The 19,566-nt window shown below is 49.0% G+C and overlaps 1 protein-coding gene across 6 annotated transcripts in view; it reads right to left on the bottom strand.

Annotated features, from left to right (window-relative positions):
* LOC111960556 (histone-lysine N-methyltransferase 2A) overlaps positions 1 to 19,566 on the bottom strand; it is a 49,168-nt gene that overhangs the window by 13,244 nt on the left and 16,358 nt on the right. For 2 of the 6 annotated variants that reach the window (XR_002876861.2, XM_023982599.2), the window contains exons 3-25: positions 15,851 to 19,215; positions 14,946 to 15,123; positions 14,474 to 14,708; positions 14,308 to 14,372; positions 13,679 to 14,221; positions 13,389 to 13,468; positions 12,986 to 13,228; positions 12,161 to 12,307; positions 11,857 to 11,955; positions 11,485 to 11,605; positions 11,132 to 11,245; positions 10,596 to 10,780; positions 10,093 to 10,263; positions 9,623 to 9,733; positions 8,624 to 8,697; positions 4,801 to 5,003; positions 4,503 to 4,603; positions 4,238 to 4,375; positions 1,906 to 2,064; positions 1,490 to 1,607; positions 676 to 754; positions 432 to 592; positions 66 to 233 (exon numbers count right to left, since the gene is read on the bottom strand). Coding sequence is in view for 5 of the 6 variants with exons in the window: in XM_023982599.2 (XP_023838367.1) it covers positions 66 to 233; positions 432 to 592; positions 676 to 754; positions 1,490 to 1,607; positions 1,906 to 2,064; positions 4,238 to 4,375; positions 4,503 to 4,603; positions 4,801 to 5,003; positions 8,624 to 8,697; positions 9,623 to 9,733; positions 10,093 to 10,263; positions 10,596 to 10,780; positions 11,132 to 11,245; positions 11,485 to 11,605; positions 11,857 to 11,955; positions 12,161 to 12,307; positions 12,986 to 13,228; positions 13,389 to 13,468; positions 13,679 to 14,221; positions 14,308 to 14,372; positions 14,474 to 14,708; positions 14,946 to 15,123; positions 15,851 to 19,215 (6,858 nt within the window). In the remaining variant the exon portion in view is untranslated. The remainder of the gene's footprint in view (positions 1 to 65; positions 234 to 431; positions 593 to 675; positions 755 to 1,489; positions 1,608 to 1,905; positions 2,065 to 4,237; positions 4,376 to 4,502; positions 4,604 to 4,800; positions 5,004 to 8,623; positions 8,698 to 9,622; positions 9,734 to 10,092; positions 10,264 to 10,595; positions 10,781 to 11,131; positions 11,246 to 11,484; positions 11,606 to 11,856; positions 11,956 to 12,160; positions 12,308 to 12,985; positions 13,229 to 13,388; positions 13,469 to 13,678; positions 14,222 to 14,307; positions 14,373 to 14,473; positions 14,709 to 14,945; positions 15,124 to 15,850; positions 19,216 to 19,566) is intronic. The other 4 variants (XM_023982601.2, XM_070438232.1, XM_070438235.1 and 1 more) reach the window with 4 other exon arrangements.

Here is a 19,566-nt window from a genome sequence, read left to right as displayed (position 1 = left end):
CCACGTGTGAATGGTAGTTTACAATGACAGTTTGAGGCAAATGGGGGTAAAGAGTTTGAAGATACCTGGGGATGGAAGTGGTCTGGAGCCAGGGGATCGCTGGCACGGGGGGTAGCTGGGGTGCCTGTTCCGTTTGTAAACTTTAGGAGGATTGGGGCTGGAGGGCAGCAGGGACAGGCGGTCGGAGGGCTTCAGGGAGTCAAACGGCTTGGGCACTGGAGACAGGACTTTCTCTGTCAATGAAAAGTGGAAAGCAAACAATTCTTCAGAATACTGCATTGTTGAGGAAGAGCTTACTATTTATACCTGCTGTACCCGTGACAAATAAAGGTAATCAATGCGTTTACATACCGGCTACATACTAGACCAAATGCAGTGCAGGGTAAATTTGAATAATCAATAATGCAGTGATTCTGCATTCTGGCTCACACCTGAGATGGGAGTTAAAGGGCTGTGGGAGATGGTGCGGTTCTCCTCTGGAAGAGCACTCTTTAGGTCCGGCTCCACCACGGTGGGACGACACACCAGGATCCTGCAAGTGTAGACACATCGCTTCCGGGCATCTAGAGTGCTCCAGTACACCCTGGAACACCTGTGGTGACAGAAACAAACCAATGAATTCAGTCATGTTGCATCGACTCCTTCGCATAAGACGTGCGCACTGTGTGTACTTACTGGTAGCCGACGGGGAAGAGTTTGCGCTTGCAATCCGAGAGCTCAGTCAGTATTCCAAGGCAATCGATTGTCATGGAACCTGCGATGGAAGAAAAGAAGAGTTAAAACCCTTAATCCAAGGAGGCTATTCAGAAACATGTTTGTTGGGCCAGCTAGTGTCTCAAAACTCCACGGGGACCCCTGGTCGTTTCACTTGATGATGAGTTGCCCATTTGAATCAGGTGGGCTAACTAGCTCTGGAATAGATCAAATATGATCAGATAACGGTTGGGGGGTGGTCGCCGACACAGAGAATAAGCAGAGCCATATATAGTGCGCATCCCTAATGGCACCCTATATAGTACACTACTTTTGAGAGCCCTGGTCAAAGGTATTGCCCTAAATAGGAAATAGGGTGCGTTTGGGACTCGACCATAGAGATCTCTATACATGGCTGTGAGGGGTAATATGAACATACATCTACTGCATCTTGCCATCTTTATGTAATACATGTATCACTAGCCACTTTAAACTATGCCACTTTATGTTTATATACCCTACATTACTCATCTCATATGTATAGACTGTACTCTATACCATCTACTGCATCTTGCCTATGCCGTTCTGTACCATCACTCATTCATATATCTTTATGTACATATTCTTTATCCCTTTACACTTGTGTGTGTATAAGGTAGTAGTTGTGGAATTGTTAGGTTAGATTACTTGTTGGTTATTACTGCATTGTCGGAACTAGAAGCACAAGCATTTCGCTACACTCGCATTAACATCTGCTAACCATGTGTATGTGACAAATAAATTTGATCATACACACCTATCATCATGTGGATGTTCTCCGGCTGAAGGCCGGTGAGGAACTTCCGCCGCAAGCTGATCCCCTCCAGGTCTACCAGGATCCTCCGTGTGACCTCGAAGCCAGACTCAGACACCACCTGGGCAAGGAAGTCATGCATTTCAAACAAAGTACCTACAAGTGCACCCTTCTCCTCACTGTGACCCAAGCAGGAATATGGTTTCTATAGATAATGGCTGGGCTAAATGCATGCATGTTGTTTTTACCTTTTACCAGTAAACCAGAGAGTAAAAAAACACAAAGAACACATTGACATAATAAAAATGAATGGGGTTTTCGCATCTTATGTTCTAGATGTTTGTTTGTGTGTGATGCTGCAGGTGGGTAAGGGAAGTGGGCAGGAGAAGATAAGGAAGGAGTTCTGCTTTGCATCTCACCTCTCCTTTGATGAGGTCCCGGTGGCGCTGGCAGTAGACCTTCTTGTCCTCCAGGAAGACACAGTGGCGCTGCCGGGCACACATGAAGTGGTAGTTTCTGGTGCAGGAGGTCAGGCAGCAGCCCACTGTGGCGCCGGGACGCTGGCAGTTCTCGCAGCGCTGCCGAGAGGAAAACAAACGTCACAGGACACTGCCATTAGACAGAAACAACAGCGACAAGGTCATTTTAGTAACAATGAATATACTATCACTGTCTAATTTTAGCAAGAGAGCATGCATAATAGAATTTACATTTTACATTTACATTTTAGTCATTTAGCAGACGCTCTTATCCAGAGCGACTTACAGTAGAGTGCATACATTTTATTACATTTTTACATACTGAGACAAGGATATCCCTACCGGCCAAACCCTCCCTAACCCGGACGACGCTATGCCAATTGTGCGTCGCCCCACGGATCTCCCGGTTGCGGCCGGCTGCGACAGAGCCTGGGCGCGAACCCAGCCCAGCCTGGGCGCGAACCCAGAGACTCTGGTGGCGCAGCTAGCACTGCGATGCAGTGCCCTAGACCACTGCGCCACCCGGGAGACTAAATTTGATGCATTAGGATCCCCATTAGCGACAGCTAGTCTTACTGGGGTCCGACATAAAAGACAAAATACTTTACAATTTATATACATCATTATCATTAACATGTAGTGTGTGTGCGCACATCTATCAGTTCCACATAGAAGTCAGTACATACAGACAACAAGTGGGTCACATGGGGGAGAGGCGTTGTGCCGTGAAACCAGGTTTACTGTTCACATGCACTCTATAAGAAGGTACGTTTCCTTGAATTTGTTCTGGACCTGGGGACTGTGAAAAGACCCCTGGTGGCATGTCTAGTGGGGTAAGTGTGTGTGTCAGTGCAATGAGTAAGTTGACTATGCAATTTCAAACAATGTTTCTTCTTCTTCTTCTAAAAAAAAAAAAAAAGTAAAGCAGTCAGTCTTTCCTCAACTCTTAGCCAAGAAACTGGCATGCATAGAAGACACATCATGATTAAGTGCCAATTTACAAGTACAATACCAACATATTTTCAAGGGAAACATACACTACATGACCAAAAGTATGTAGATACCTGTTCGAACATCTCATTCCAAAATCATGGGCATTAATATAGAGTTGGTCCCCTCTTTGCGGCTTTAACAGCCCCCACACTTCTGAGAAGGCTTTCCAATAGATGTTGGAACGCTGCTGAGGGCACTTGCTTCCATTCAGCCACAAGAGCATTAGTGACGTCGGGCGATTAGACCTGGCTCGCAGTCTGCGTTCCAATTCATCCCAAAGGTGTTTGATGGAGTTCGGGTCAGGGCTTTGTGCAGGCCAGTCAAGTTCGTCGACAACACTCGACAAACCATATCTGTATAGACCTTGTTTTGTGCACAGGGGCATTGTCATGCTTTAACAGTAAAGGGCTTTCCCCAAACTGTTGCCACAAAGTTGGAAGCACAGAACCTTCTACAATGTCATTGTATGCTGTAGCGTTAAGATGTCCCTTCACTGAAACTAAAGGGCATAGCCCAAACCATGAAAAACAGGTCCAAGCCCTTATTCCTCCTCCAAACTTTACAGTTGGCACTATACATTCGGGCAGGTAGTGTTCTCCTGACATCTGTCAAACCCAGATTTGTCCGCCGGACTGCCAGATAGTGAAGCGTGGCTCATTACTCCAGAGAACGCGTTTCCAATGCTCCAGAGTCCAATTGCGGCAAGCTTCACACCACTCCAGCTGACTCTTGGCATTGCGCATGGTGATCTTAGGCTTGTGTGAGGCTGCTCTGCCATGGAAACCCATTCATGACGCTCCCGACAAACAGTTATTGTGCTGACGTTGCTTCCAGAGGCAGTTTGGAACTCAGTAGTGAGTGTTGCAACTGACAGGATTTTTACACACTATGCGCTTCAGCAGTCCCGTTTTGTGAGCTTGTTATGGCCTACCACTTCACGGCTGAGCCGTTGTTGCTCCTAGACATTATCACTTACAGTTGACCGGGGCAGCTCTAGCAGGGCTGAAATTTGACGAATTGACTTGCTGGAAAAGTGGCATCCTATGACGGTGCCACGTTGAAAGTCACTGAGCACTTCAGTAAGGCCATTCTACTGCCAATGTTTGTCTATGGAGATTGCATGGCTGCGTGCTCGATTTTATACACCTGTCAGCAACGGGTGTGGCTGAAATAGCCGAATCCACTAATTTGAATGCGTTTCCACATACTAAATGAATATACACACAAAAGAAAGAATATACATCTAGTATGAATATGTATTTAGGATCATAAGTCTTACCAACTGTTTCCCTCGGATCACAGCCATGTGGACGTTTTTCAGAGAGCCATCGTCATCCTCAAACACCTCGGCTGACCACAGGGCACAGTTCACGTGGGTCCACTCGTTCTGCCCGATGTACAGCAGCCTGCCGCCCTCCTGAAACCAGACACACCGCAGACGCACAAAGAACTTAGAAAACACTAAGATATATTTCAGTAACAGGGAATACGATCAAGAGCTGTACCACAACTAATAGCGACTGTGTAGTACAACTTTGACTTACGTTGATGTTATCATCTCCGTACTTGAGACACAGCACACACTGGCGGTTGTCGCTGACGCCAGGGGGTGGGAGCAGCTCAGGACTGTCTTCACGGCTCAGGTCTGAGAGAGAGATACAAGAATGTCACGAACACATCAGCGTCATTTCCTGCAACTGAAATGGTATCAGAAAGTATCAATTGCATACTTAGTGTAGGTGTGTATACCAAATAGCACCATATTACCTATATAGTATATAGGGAATAGTGCACTACTATGGTCCCGAGGCGTTGCCCTTGAGTTGTGTTGAGCAGACTCACCGTGGAGCATAGGGAGTGTTGGAGGAAGTAGAGGTCTGGGCGGAGGGGGGGAGTCTGGCTCTAAGTGGGTCTTGGAGCAAGGGGCCGGGATGATCTTCTTCCTGAGGGGCTGCTCGGCACGGGCGATCTCCTCGCGCTCCTGCCACTGGGCATAGTTGTGGTCCAGGGAGGGGGGCAGCACGGCATTGGGGAGGAGGCCACTGCTGCAAGACAAGTATAGACTCAGACCCTGTTTGAATTCATCCTTCCTGCCGTCCACCCTTGAAGTGTTAACATTGGATTGGTGAGAGCAGGTTTCCTACTACATTGACTTCACCAATTATGTCAATTTAGAGCAGTGAACACAGTACTTCACAGTAAGAATATTTGAACAGGGTCTAACACAGATTGATTGCAATAATTGCACAGGTCACACACACAACCCGTTATACCCAAAGTAACTCTACCCCAAAGCAGTGAATTCGGTCAATATTCAAGAGCATAAACGATCCAAAATGTAAACCCATTTCCAAACCGCACCGTTTATCATCTTCTGAACGACTGACTAATTGGGTTAACAACTTTAATTAGGCAAAACACAGAAAAGTCCAGGTAGCAGATAATGGAGCCTATCAGATATTTATGTAGTAGGTTCTGTTTATTAACTAATAAAGATGGACTCTAATTTAACAATTATTTGTTAGTTTACAAACTGTACAATTTATGCTCCCCACAAACACCACGAGACCGCCAGAAAGGTCTGAACGCAAGATGGTAATTTTGATGACTCACGTGGTGAGCCTACTATAGTCTAGTGTACATGGTAAGCTGGTGCACACAACAAGTTGTACTTCATGTTTTAGTGTGGAAACAGCTGTGAGGATCTTTCTACAATATTCACAACAAAAACATAATTACAATCAAAGAATAAAATCACATTTTATCAATTACATGTGGAAAAGCGTATTTGAGTCAGGCCAGCAGCAAATGAAAACAGAAAGTGAATTTTCACATGGCCAAAGCATTGCATTTCGGTTTAGCCCACCATCCACACACGGACAGTTTCAGGCCCCAGCTACTGGACTCAATACAGAAACAATGACCTCCACTGCGACCAAAACGACTCGTTTCCCATAGGCTTGTACTATCTATATTATGACAGCACCAGCAGTTAGCTATCAACAGCTGCAGACGTGTTAAATTGGTTACTTTAGTGTTAATCAGTGATATTTAGATGGCAGACGAGCTAAATGCGGTAGCTTTACAGCTAGCATAGAGGTTGTAAACTAGCTCTTTCACTTACCCGGTGAAACCGTGAACAATGCTTTGTCTCTGCTGGCTGTTTGTAAGACTTTATATACCACGTTGTTGGTAGCGACAGCATCCACTTTGAAAGAGCAATGTTTTGCTGAAGCCCCCCCTTCCATTGTTGAAAGCCATGGGAGGTTCTCAATGATGAAATGTGCCTCGCAGATTGACGAGTAGATGCCCAATTAGCCCGCCTCACTTCTTACAAATGTATCCCACTTTTTAAGAAGTGTTTCGTTTGCGTGGCCATACTCACATTTGCATAGCAAGTGTTTCTACACAAAGCTTGGCCATCTTGAATACAAATGCAATTGCTAGCTAACCCCATACTACTAGGCAAAACTTTCTTTTAACCCACGAGTATATTAAGGGTAAGCATGGATTTTTATTTCCTCACTGTGTAACGCTGACCGCAGTACGTTGTGCGAATATTTCTGAAGTTGAAGCTGATTTGTAAAAAACCTCAAACCCAACTTAAAACCTGTTATGGCTGCAGGGGGCGTATTGGAAAAACTGGAAAATATGTGCCAATTTTCAAACGGCCTCTTAATCAATTTTTGCTCTTACAATATGCATATTAATATTAATATTGGATAGAAAACAATCTCTAGTTTCTAAAACCGTTCTAATTTTTTCTCTGAGTGGTACAGAAGTCATTTGGCAGCACTTTCCCTGACCAATAAGTAGAATGTCAGAAATCTATGCTCGCTTCAACGTTATGCCTATACATGGTCATTATACGTAATACCCTACGTACACTCCGTACGCCTTGCTCTGGGTGTCAAGAGGGTATGAGAGAAGAAATTTAGTGAATATCTTGTTCAGAGGTTGAATAAGAGCTATTTCTTTGACGTGACCGACCACTTCCGGAAGTCTGAAGCGCGCGACTTGGGAGTGATATTGTGTTCTGTTTTGCTGCTGTTTTGGACGGGAACAATCTCCGGCTGGGTTTTTATTTGATAAATGAGACCATATCATCGTAATGTATGTTTTTTCAATATAGTTTAATCAGATTATTTGAATTTTTTTCGGGAGTTTTGCCGTGTTCCGTTCTCTGACTTTTTTAACGTTGGACAAATCCGTGCCAGTCGACCAGTGCCAATGCTAAGTGAGAAGGGAAAGTTGCCATCCTGACTCCAAACAACGACTCATCTGGACAAAGGACACCCTGATCAACATTCTGATGAAAGATCAGCCAAAGTAAGACCCAATTTATAATGTTATTTCATATATCTGTCGTGCATGTCAACTGGTCGCGGGCGCCTAAGTGTGTCTGGCTATTGTGGCTATGCTAACATAGCGCTACATTTTGTTTTCGCTGTAAAACATTTATTAAATCGGAAATATTGTCTGGAATCACAAGAATCCTGTCTTTCAATTGCTGCACAGTATGTATTTCTCAGATATGTTTTATGATGAGTAATTAGTTATTTGACGTTGGTGTCTGTAAATGTTATGGCTGCTTTCGGTGCAATTTCTGATTGTAGCTGAAATGTAATTTATGATTTATACCATAAATATGCACATTTTTCAAAAAAAACATATGCTATACAATAAATATGTTATCAGACTGTCATCTTATGAAGTTGTTTCTTGGTTAGTGGCTATATATATCTTTATTTGGTCGAATTAGTGATAGCTRGTGAYGGAGKWAAAAACTGATGGWGTTAGAAAAGTGCTCTCTTTTGCTGACGTGGTTAGCTAATAGATTTACATATTTTGTCTTCCCTGTAAAACATTTTAAAAATCGGACATGTTGGCTTGATTCACAAGATGTCTACCTTTCATATGCTGTATTGGACTTGTTAATGTGTGAAAGTTAAATATTTTAACAAACTAGATTTTTAATTTCACGCCTTGCACTTGAGCTGGATGTTGTCATAAGTGTACCTTTGTCGGGATTGCAGCCCAAACAAGTTAAAGAACAATATTACAGTATTATTTAAAAAAATAACGTATTTAAGAGTTTTCCATTTGGGAATGTTTTCTTGGGATGTTCCGAGTTACTAGATGCGTTTCTGGCATTGAGAAATAGCCGCTACATGCGCTTTAAATGTTTTAATTAACAAATGGCGGTTGAACAGAGGGACTAAAATGGCGGCAAAAAACGTTGGGCGACCGCAGAGGAGTGTTCAAAGCTCATATATCAAAAAGGGACACGGGGTGGCCCCTTTCTCACAATGGAAGTGGGAGCATGCACAATGCATGAGCTATGGAAAGATGATATCCAGGCACTGGGAAGCAAGAGGAGAGCAGAACATAGATGGACTGGGCTCCTCAGGTCAGTCAGTGTCATTTGTTTGCACAGATGCTCCCGTGCCTTGTAGGCCCCTATGTATCAGAGAGTACATTGAAAAGGTAAGTTCACTTAAGTGAGATTAAAACCTTATGGTATGGGCAAATAAAGAAGCCATCAACTCTACTGTTAACCATTAATTGAGTTAGTCATTTCGATATGAATCAATGCGACAGGCAGCATGTGTACCGATCTATTGGTCTTGTGTAGTCTCAGTGATATGTTGCTGTTCACACTCACTTGGTGGAGAATTTGTGTGCTTCCCAGAATCGGGACTCCTTGACTTTGAACCAAGGGAACACGCGCTCCATTTGCTGCAACAGAGACAGGGGGAAAATAGATGTTAAAGGCCCAGTGCAGACAAAAAACAGATTCTCCTGTGTTTTATATACATTTCCACACTATGACGTTGGAATAATACTGTGAAAGTTAAGCTAATGTCCTTTTAGTTAAGAGCTATTTGAAAAGACCACCTTAAATGTCAGCCTGTTTTGGTGGGATGGAGTTTTGGCCTTCCATAGTGACATCACCATGCAGTAAATTAGTTAATAGACCAATAAGAAAGAGTTCCAAACCTCTCTGCAAATAACTCATTTTTCAGTTTCCCCTTCCCCACTCAGACAGTCATAGCAAAATTTATGCTTGAGAAATTGCTCTTGCTAATAACCTATTGTTGACCATTTTAATTGAAAACATAGTAAGGTACTTTATTGTAACACAGAAGTGATTTGATATTGAGATAAACAGCTGCATTGGTCCTTTAAAAGGTTCAGCCTGGGACCTGGGCATTTGTTCAATAGTTGAAGAATGAATAGAACTTATAAAATGTGTCAAGAGCTTAGCACCACTGTCTTACCATACCACAAAATCACTCAAATGGCAACAAAAGAAAACGTATAGCATCAAAATATGTTTATAACCATCATGTAAATCTTGTGTATTGTCAGTGCATCCATAGCCGTGTCTATTAACTGGAGAATGGTTACATCTCACCTGCCGTTGGGCTGAAACTGACTGAGGACTCTGACTAACAGCTATAGCTGCATCCCAAATTGCACCTTGCTCCCTACATAGTGCCCAACTTTTGACGAGCCCTATGGCTCCTGGTCAAACGTATTACCCTACCGTTTGGGAAGCAGCCTGTGTCTACCAGCCGAGTCAATCAGGGTGAACACTACTACTACTACTACTGAAGCTGAGCAAGTTCTCCGTAGGCTAATTCCTGTAGGCTCTCCTCACCCGGATAAAGAAGGACTTGACCATGCTATTGGCTTTCCTGTTCTCCGGCTGCCCGCCGTCTGAGTTGATGGCCGTCTGGATGACCTTCACTATGTCGTCACTGAACTCAAGCTGAAACAAAGGAGAACACACCACACTGAGTGACACACTGCCTTCTATCTCATACCTTACCCCCTCCCTCCCTCTCTGAGAGTGAACTGCGTTTGAACTCTGAGCGAAGAGAGTTCCCCAGGGCTGAGCATTCATGCCCCTACTCGGGTGTCTGTGGATGATGTGGCTGTGTATTCATACACACATAGCTAGTGTTGTCACGCAATGCTGGGCGGATGCTGACTGGATGAAAGAATTGAAATGGACTGAGACTACACAGTTTGGAAATATGAAAGCTTTCGCAGCGGGAAGTTGATTGAATGTGTTTCGAAGGTGCGAGGTTGTGAGATTACACGAGTGGGACGTGATTTTAGACTCACCACAGACTTGTAGCGCCCCGCGTCCAACTTCTTCTCCACCGACTCCAGGTCGAGGGGCGAGTCATTGGGGGGTGCGACCTCGGTCAGGACCGGGGGGTCTGGCCCCTCGGGGGAGCGTCGGGTGGGTAAACTCTCCGTCTCAGGGTTCAACTCAGGCGGCTTCATCACAGCCTGACGAGAGATGGAGATGGGGGGGGGGGGGGGGGGATTACATCTGTTCATTTGCTCTCCTTACACTTCACAGACATACCATCAAAACAGGTATAATCTGTAGGGCCAGGTGTTTTTCCATGTGACCAAACAGCACAAACTCTTGGCCCTAGTTATAGCCGACATTCCAGGGCCAAGAGTTTTTCCTGACCCTGTCACATGAGCAGGAAAAACTTGACCAGGTTCTACCCAACAGCCAGAGCTTTAAGTCTTTCCCAACTTGGTCAGGAAAAACCCCTGGCCCTAAATATGCAACACAATATCCCCTTCTCACAGATATCCCCTCTCCTCACCTGTCTGTAGCGGAGCAGGTGTGTGGAGGTGCGGGAGTTGAGCAGCGCGGTGAGGACCTGGCGCACCAAGCCCTGTAGCTCCTTCTCCAAGGCCGTCCTCCACTCGGCCGGCTGACGCTTCGTACAGTTGGTGCAGGTGTAGGCCACGCTCTCTGGCAGCTTGGACAGCAACTCGTACATCTCGTCTAGTAGTGGGAGACAAGGGAGTAGAGAGGGAGGTTGACTTTTTACACTCATTTAGCGGTTGGTTATCGGTCGAGTCGCCGTATCAAAAAGTGTTAACAGGTCCATGCGAAGTAAATGACTATGGAAAGGCATTTTACAAGTGTTTTTGGGTATATCAAAAGAAGTTGAAATTGAAAAACACATTTAAATAGATTACCCCTAAGTAGTGAACATACAGCAGCCAAAAGAAAGAACGGTGCCAAGTTCAAATCTGTACCGCTTCATAACAGGAGAGGTGTTGAGAAACAGACAGACTGAAAGATGGCATTGTTTCCCGAGAGTAGAGTTGTGAAACAAGAGCGCCCGCTAACCTGTGAGGTTCTCACACTTGGAGTGGACCCAGTGGTCGCACCTCCCACACTGCATCATCTTGCTGTCGTAGTCGTCTTCGTCATAGCACTTATCGCAAAGGGGGCAGAAGTTACCTGGAAAACACAAGTCATTGTGTCATAGAAAGCTTCTACACACACACACACTCTCCCCCCAAATCCTAATTATTTTCATAGTACTGAGGAGACCTATGCCAGGGTCGTGTTCATTAGGGACAAAACAAAACTGACTGAAACCAGAAGGGGCTACCTGGACTTTGCCAACAAGAAACGTGTGTGTGCTCTTAACTTAAAAATAAATAAAATGTTCATTTATAGTCCTGCTTATGACTTACCTTTAGCAAAGAGTTTGGCACAGTCATGACATAGGGAGAAGTCATGTGACCACTGGGCGTCCCAGGCCTTCCCAGGTTTTGTGGCCCCACAACTCTTACAGCGCACACACTTGGTGCAGATCTGGACACAACAAGGGCACAGAGGAGCGACAATTCATGACAAATGAATTAATGGTGTAACAAAAAGGCAGTCGATATACAATAAACGTTACGTCTCCAGGGGGCAGATACACCGTCTAAACCTTACCCTAAACCCTAAACCAATTTTGATCCCTACGCCTAGCCTTAACCTTTGGGTCTGCTGGCCCAAATATACACTGACAACAAAAAACATTTCACTGCTTGGATGAGGAAGGATGGCGTGATGCATACCCAGACCCGTTTCTTCTTGGTGGGCCTGGTGGGATGGTTGGGTCCCAGGCACTCGGGGTGATAGCTGTTTCGGCACTTCTCACACTCCAGAAGTTGCTGCTTGGGGGGGGGGGGAAGAGATGGAGAGAAGCAAGTTAGCAACCTAATTACCCTGGCCTAAAACGTAAATCTTTCTCTACCTCTTGGTGGAAGACATTGAATAGAGCAAGACATAACAGGGATAGTGATAAACCAAATAAGTATTCTCAAACCCCTAATAGCCTTTGTTATTCAGACTCAAATCGTTCGAAAGGGAGGGCATTACTTTAGTCTTCTGGTGCTGGAGGCCACAGGTGTGGCAGAAGCGACAGCTGCGGCAACACCAGTTCTCCCACTGCTCCTCCAGAGGGCGCTCAGTCTCCCCCAAGCAGAAGAGATGGAAGGGCTCGCAGCACACCTGGCAGAATACAAACTGGAGGAGGAGACGAGGGAGGAGAGTCAGTGCAGCACAGTCAGTATGGTTGAAATTAATAAAATGGGTACTAAAGTGGGATATGTGGTTATAACAAGGTATTAGACATACCGACAGTATAATTTCAAATGCCCTCACGGGGGCTGCATGCTAGACCACTGGTTATAACTATAAGTTAACTATCTAAGATGTGCCAAATAAATTATATCCAGCTCAGGGCTCTAGCTATGCATTTAGTTTGCTAACTTGCTAGTTAAGTGGCTAGATCAAGCTTCTTGGTTACAGCGGAGACAATCAATCCCCTCCTGGATTAAGATCCATGTTGCCTAAATTGCTTTGGTAATATCGTATACCCCAGTATGGTACAGAAACGGTATGAAAATCAGTATACCGTCCAACCCTAGTCGTAGCCTTTGATATGTCATATGTTGAATGCTTGAAGTGGGCCCGCTGGTGCTGTCCGGTACAACCCTATGATAGACTAGCGGCATGTCCAGGGGGGTGTTCCACCATGTTTTTAGACGAGTAGCTCACTTTATTAAATTCTTATTTTGAAATACAAAAAGAAGTGCTCCTTTTACCTCATTTTGAGAGCAAGGCCAGCCTGTTCTCACCTCTGTTGTGTGTGAGTGAGAGGGTGCGCACAGGAGTAGAGAGAAAGAGGCTCTCGTGACTCACCTCGACGTTGCCACTGCTGGCACAGAGGAAGCAGACGACCCGTGGAGTGATTGGCACGGAGGTGAGGAGGCTGAGGCCGCCCGTGGCCCACACGTTCTCCACATCATGGTCCTTCTTAAAATCTACTCTGATTCTGTGCACTCCGTCGCTGGGCACTTTCTGCTTGGCGGTGACCCCAGTCGAGGGAGTGCTCAGCAAGTTTAAAGTACTGGTCTCAAGTTTGGTGGCCAACGGCTTCTGCTGCTAGGGAGAGGGATGTGGATGACAGAGGGGTCAGGGATGAAGGCCAAGGGAGAATGCATGGGACTTATGGAATATAAATTGTATATCATTTTATTGTCCATCCAAAGATAGACATTTGCCTTTGGCATCGCCTTACAAAAAAGGGAACTGCAGAACATACCTTTTCTTTTGGTTTGGTGGGTTTAGGTTGTGGCGGGACAGAGCGAGGAGTCTGTTTCTTCATTTGCTTCCCTTCGGGTGCTGAGGGGACACAGGTTATAAGAGTACCAACAATAGCTACTATGCCATTTAGAGCAAATCAGTGTTTTTCAACAGAAATGTCATTATATTATTTCATAGTGTTTACAGCAGGATATACTAGTGTGCAAGGGAAAATACAATGGAAAACAGCTATTTTCTAGCTATTTCACAAAGGGGTAATTCTAACCTTTACAACATGGCTCCTCCTACCTGTGTCTGTGATGGGTGTGGCCAAGCACTGCTGCTGGGGCTTCCTCTTGGCTTCTGTGGGTGGAGACTTGGGAGCCCCTCCTCCCTCCTTTCTTGCAGGCCCCTGGGTGGGCTGGGGCCTCTGCTGCGGGAGCTGGGGTGTTGGTGGGGATGGGGAGCTCTGGAGCGAGGAGGACGATGAGGAAGAGAAAGGGGAGGAGGGAGGGGTGGGCTGCTGAGGCTTACGTTCCTTCCTACTAGCAGCGCCCGCGGGTGCCGTTGCAAGATGTTTCTGGTCTTGCCCAGGGGCGGTGGTGCAGCTGGGGGCCTGGTCGTTTGGGGGGGTAGGGTTGTCGGCTGGAGGGGACTGCAACTGTGGCGGTGACTGTTTTTGCTTCTCCTCACCTGGCTTCGGGGGAGGGGTTACACTCTTTTTGCGAGGGGGCTCCTCCTTCAAAGGGGGCGGGAACTGTTTGAGACTGGGCTCAGTGCTTGTTGGGCCCTTGACGGGGTGTAATGCCTCCTTTTTTTCAGACAGTTTGTTCTTCTTCTTGTATTTTTTGCCTAAAAATACAAAAATTTGAGATTCCCATCAATTACACTGAGAACTGTGAATGACAAAGACATTGTGGCTTTATGCAGACACAGACCTTTCACTTGCTTCTTGAGAAAAATCTTGGAAGGCATCCACTGCAAGTTCTGACACTTTCGGACCCTGTGACGTACACGCATACAGTCAGTCACATATTCAAACATTGTGGCGTTAAATGAGTGCGACTGTGAAATCGCCCAACATAACGGGATTCTCATACTTACTTGCAACACTGCTTCTTGATATTGCGGCCTCCGAACTTGGGCTTGTCCAGGCAGTTGGTGCAGACTCCGCAGTCGTCGGGGACCTGGCAGCCGGGACACTGCCTGCAGCGCCGCGACCGCCGCCCCTTCCTGGGCACCGCCCCTCCCTCCTGGATAGTCTTGGTGTGCCTCATCACAGGCTTGATGGGAGGGGACTGGGGCTCCGCTTCTTCCGAGCCCGCCACTGAAGATTTGTCTGGGGTGGGGGGGCATTATATGGTGACGAATCAAAAAAGGTCCCAAATGGAAATAGGTAATCACTCTTGCAATGGGGTGCCAGGCCAGGAACATTTGAAACAGAATAAGATACGGCCCTGACCCTCAAACGCCATGACTTCGTTGATGTGTCCGGGGAGCATTTGAGTATGCGAGTGGGTCATACTTCATTACAAATATTCAAAAAGGGGACGTGCCCGTTTAACGCGGATCTTACCATCATTCCCCATGGAAGACAGGATCTTTTCTCTCTCCTCCCACGGCAAGGCACTGAGGGTGGGCATGTCGTCGGGGAACACGGCCCGGTTGCGGCCCAGGGCCACAGCGGCGCGCCGACACACGTGCTTGATGCGCGGCCCTCGCACCGACGTCTCCGAAGAGTCGCTCTCTTGGCTCTGGCAGAGCAAAGCCAACGATATCAATACAGTATAACTTAACTTGATCGAGATGAAGTGCCCAAATTCTGGGACTGTATTTCAAGTACATTTTTTTACATCTATATTAACTCTTATAAATCAGTCTCTGAAGGGGCAACTCTAATAGGGTCGTATCGTGGGAAAGGAAACAAAATATGAAGCAGACTTAGTTGATGCACAACATACAGCCTTCTGTTATCACCCAGTGACATTTGTTAATTTCCCAAGCTATAGCCCATCATACAATATTTTACATACAGCAGGTTATTAAAGGACTGTAGAGTTCTGTCTGCTTAAATGTGATTTAAATGTGGTGGAAAAATCCAGCATCACCATACTGGTATCGTGACAGCTCTAATCTGTAAACCGTCTTTCTCTAGGCCCTCTTCCCTCGACAGATACACATCTTTGTTTTCTGAAGGAGAGTACTTCAACAGAATTTGTGCACGGCTGTCTGCATTATGTACAAAGTGGCTTGGCAGAATTCCCCTTGTATAACCCCCTTTCAGGGAGATTCCAGCTATCAAGTTTCAGTCTGTGTTCAAAAAACACTCGCAATGCTATTTATGGCAGCAAAGATTCTCAGAATCATGTCAAAATGATTTTATCGTGGTTATGTTGAGACAGCGATGAGACAAAATAAACCAACAGAAATAGCTTAGTCAGTGAAGGGGAGAGGAGCAGGGGGAGAAAGAGGGGAACTAACCTGAACTTTAGGATGGTCTGGAGACTTTAGCGACTTGCTCTTCTCGATCTTGAACAACTGCGCTTTGGCCTTCTTCAGCAGGCCGGCCACCCGCTTGTCGGCCACAGGCAGCTTCTCGGCGTGCGCCAGCATGGAACCCAGTGACGGGGCAGCCAGGGGCTTCTTGCTGCCGATCTGCCCCAGGGGAAGGCCTGTCAGCTGGGCAGGGGCACTTGTTTTCTCCTTCTCCCCAGGCTCAACCTCTGGCCCCCTCTCCAAGGGCCGGGTCTTTTTGGAGGCACGGCCCTTGGTCAAGATAAGGGGAATAGAGGAGTGGACTGCAGCCCTGTCTACAGGTGCCGTCTCTGTACCCGAGTCTACGGACACAGACTTCTTCCTCCCAGGTGTCTTTTTAGGAGCGATGGAGGTCAGAGACTCCTCCCCGTCCCTCCCCTCCACGGCAAACAGGCTGGGGGTCGTATTAGGAGAGGCGTCTGGAGTGGACGCCTTCCCTCTCCTCTCCCAATCTTTTCTACCTTCCCTTTTGTTCTCTTTCTCACGCTCTCTGCTTTTCTCAGTCTCCCTTTCCATCTCCTTGACAGGAGCCGAGTCCCGGGAAGCCGAGGTGCTCCTCTCTCTCCCCCCTTTCCCGGCACCGCGGCCCGTCTCCTGGGGGCTGGAAGTGAAGAGGGGGAAGAGTTGGGAAGAGGAGGAAGAGCCAGAGTTGCCGCCCGTACCGCCACCAAGGCTCCCGGCTGCTCTGTGTACATCGGAGGAGGAAGGCCCATGTGAGGAGAGGCCCAGGGGGCCCGGTGAGAAGGTACTGAAAGGGGCAGGTGTTAAGGCACTAGTGGGCAGAGAGCTGGAGGAGCTACAGGTGCTGCTGGCACCAGTGGAGACAGAGCCTGTCAGCAGACACAGTTCAGAGGGGGCCTTTCCTGGCGGGGCCCCTGGCTGGTTGCTCCGTGTGGTCATGGAGTGTGATGGAGACCGGGGCTGCCCACGCAGGGGTCCCAGGGTCTTCCTCCTCCTGCGTCTCACCGACCGGCCCGACTTGGGGGAGGACTGGAGGGGGGACAGCGATCCCGGGCTGCTCCCCGATGACGACTGCAAGGTGACCGACTCAAAGATGCGCGAGTGCGCCTCGCTGGGAGTAAAGCGTGGGGCGCGCAGCAGTGGGCTGCGCTTTTGGAGCGGTGACTCGAAGCAGGACGAGGGGTGCTGCTGGTGGTGGTGGTGGTGCAGTGGGGAGTACAGGCGGGTGCCGGCCCCGGACCCACCGCCACTGCCTGGCGCGGGGTAACCCACTGGAGCAACCCCCCCGGCACCATGGGGCATTAGACCTACGTCTTGGGCCGTGAGAGGGGGAGGGCGGAAATTGTCGAAGATGGGCTTGCGGATAAGACCCTCCTTGGCGTACTTAGCGGAGGAGAAGTACTGCTGCTCGGTGCGAGACCGTGATGTCCAGCGGAAGGTGGGCTCTCTCAAGATGGACCTTCGCTTGTCCTGCAGGCTGGAGAGCACCAATGACGGGCCTTGGAGAAACGGGTGGGGCAGGATCCAAGGGGAGTGGGGGTGATGTTCCGCCGTAATGGAGCCTGACTGGGCCTGCTGTGGGGGGCTAAGGAGAGGGGGAGGGGACGAGGAGGCAGCCTGTTGAGAATTGGACATCAACACTCCTGTGGCTGGACTGATGATGGCCTTCTTCCCTCCGGTGGCCAGGCTGCCTCTTCCCCTTGCCCCAAGGCTGCCCCTGCCCACACCCTGGCCTCTGCGGCCCCGCCGGCCCCTCTCAATCAGCACCCGCTGCTCCGGCTCGGGCTCCGACAGCGGCCTGGAGGTGTGCAGCAAGTCCCCCTCCCTCTCTCCCTGGGAGGACGGGGAGTGGTCTCGCTCGGACAAGGCCTGAGTGCCCTCCGAAGCCTGGGAGTCGCACGACGAGTCGTCCAGGCTGGGGCTGCTGGAGCGGGACGACTCTCCCGACGAGAGCTGGGAGGAGTGCTGGGACATGGCGCTGGAGCCACACGAGGCGGCGCTGCTGCTGAAGCGCCCGTTGCTGGTGCTGTTGTTGCAGCGGTTGTTGAGCAGACCGGCCGCCACGGCCGTAGCACTGCTGGCTGCGATGGCGGCGGGGGGAGGGATGGTGTCGACCGGAGCTGCGGTCACGGCTGTAGCAGCGGCGGTAGTAACTGCAGCTGTAGACGCCCGCATGGGGGAGGAGGCCGAGGCGGGCTGGGGGGCAGCGACAGGGGGCGGGACAGCATCAAACCGTGCTATCTTCATGTGGGGGTGAGGGGCCCCGAAGCTGCCCTCGTCCTCGATGAAACGCTTTGGGGTTTTGATGATGCGCAGTGAGACGGTGCTCACCACGGGCATGATGAACTGCCTGATGTTCTTCAGCTGCGTTCTCCTCCTCTTCCGGATGCCTGCCTCCATGCCTGCCCCCCCCTGGCTTCCTATGGCCACCGCCTCCTTCTCTAACAGTTTCTTTTTCTGCGCACCTTTCTTGGCACGCTGCAGCAGCTGCTTGGCGATTGCGGCGTCAGTGCGTTTGGAGGGGGGAACGATCCGCACGGGCTTGACGTGGCGAGGGCTGGTCCTCAGGTTCAGCGGCCTGCCCAGCTTGGAAGGAGAGGATTCGGCGAGCGGGCTGGAGGGCGGGGAGGAGCTGTGGACGTCGGGGCTGTCGTCCTCCTCAGCAACGTGGGACGCCCTGAGCTTAGACTGCTGTTGAGGAGTGTGGGGGTCCCTATATCTGTCCCGGCGGACCCTGAAGGCCTTTTGTTTGGTTTCATCTGAACCAGAGGCCTGGGCAGCAGCGGAGGCAGCCTCGGCTTTGAGGCGCTCGGCAGAGGGAGGCCGTCCTCGTCTGCGCCGAGGCACGCCGGGCACCGGTACACATTTCCTGGCGATGGCCTTGAGCCGCGACTTGAGCGGGCTCAGTTTGACCTCGCGCAGCCGCTTCAGTTTGGTCACCTTGGACACGCGGCTCGCTTTGGGAGGCTTGGCCTCTGTGTCGTGCTGCTGCTGCACGGAGCCCAGGGGCGTTCTCTTGGTGGCCTTCTTCTCCTTCCCGTCCTCGGCCCTGTCCTTGCGGTGTGCAGCTGTGGAGGCGTGCTCCTGCCCCACCTGCCTGCTGTCATTGTTGTTGGCTGCATGGCTGCGGGCCTCCCAACTCCTCTGTGTGACAGAGGCTGGAGGACGGCCTCTCCTTTTCTCTACGGAGCCAGGCGGCCTCCCGGGCAGCCGCTTGGCCTTCTCCGCAAGCCGTTCCTGGCCCTCAGGTTTCCCCAAGGCAGGCGAAGGCCCAGCGCCTGCGGCCCCTTTCTGTGCAGTCAGGGCCCGTGGGGGTCGGCCTCTGGGCTTCTTCTCCTGCGTGGGAGTAACTGGTATAAAACAGAAACAGAATGGGTTTCAAATAAGTGGGGCTGAACTACAAAACACTACTTCTAATATTTTTGAGAGAGAACAAGATATTGATTGCGAGTGTACACACACAAAACTATGTGAACATCTTCCACTAGATGTTGGAACATTGCTGCAGGGACTTGCTTCCATTCAGCCACAAGAGCATTACTGAGGTGGGGTACGGATGTTGGGCGATTAGGCCTGGCTCGCATTCGGAGTTCCAATTAATCCCTAAGACGTTCGATGGGGTTGAGGTCATGGCTCTTTGCAGGCCAGTCAAGTTCTTCCACACCGATCTCGACAAACCAGGCCTAATCACCCAACAGTGC

This window comes from Salvelinus sp. IW2-2015, linkage group LG4p (genome assembly GCF_002910315.2).
Source record: "Salvelinus sp. IW2-2015 linkage group LG4p, ASM291031v2, whole genome shotgun sequence".
NCBI lineage: Eukaryota > Metazoa > Chordata > Actinopteri > Salmoniformes > Salmonidae > Salvelinus > Salvelinus sp. IW2-2015.
Note: the sequence above shows the minus strand (reverse complement) of the source record. Positions and strands in the feature narration are given on the sequence as shown.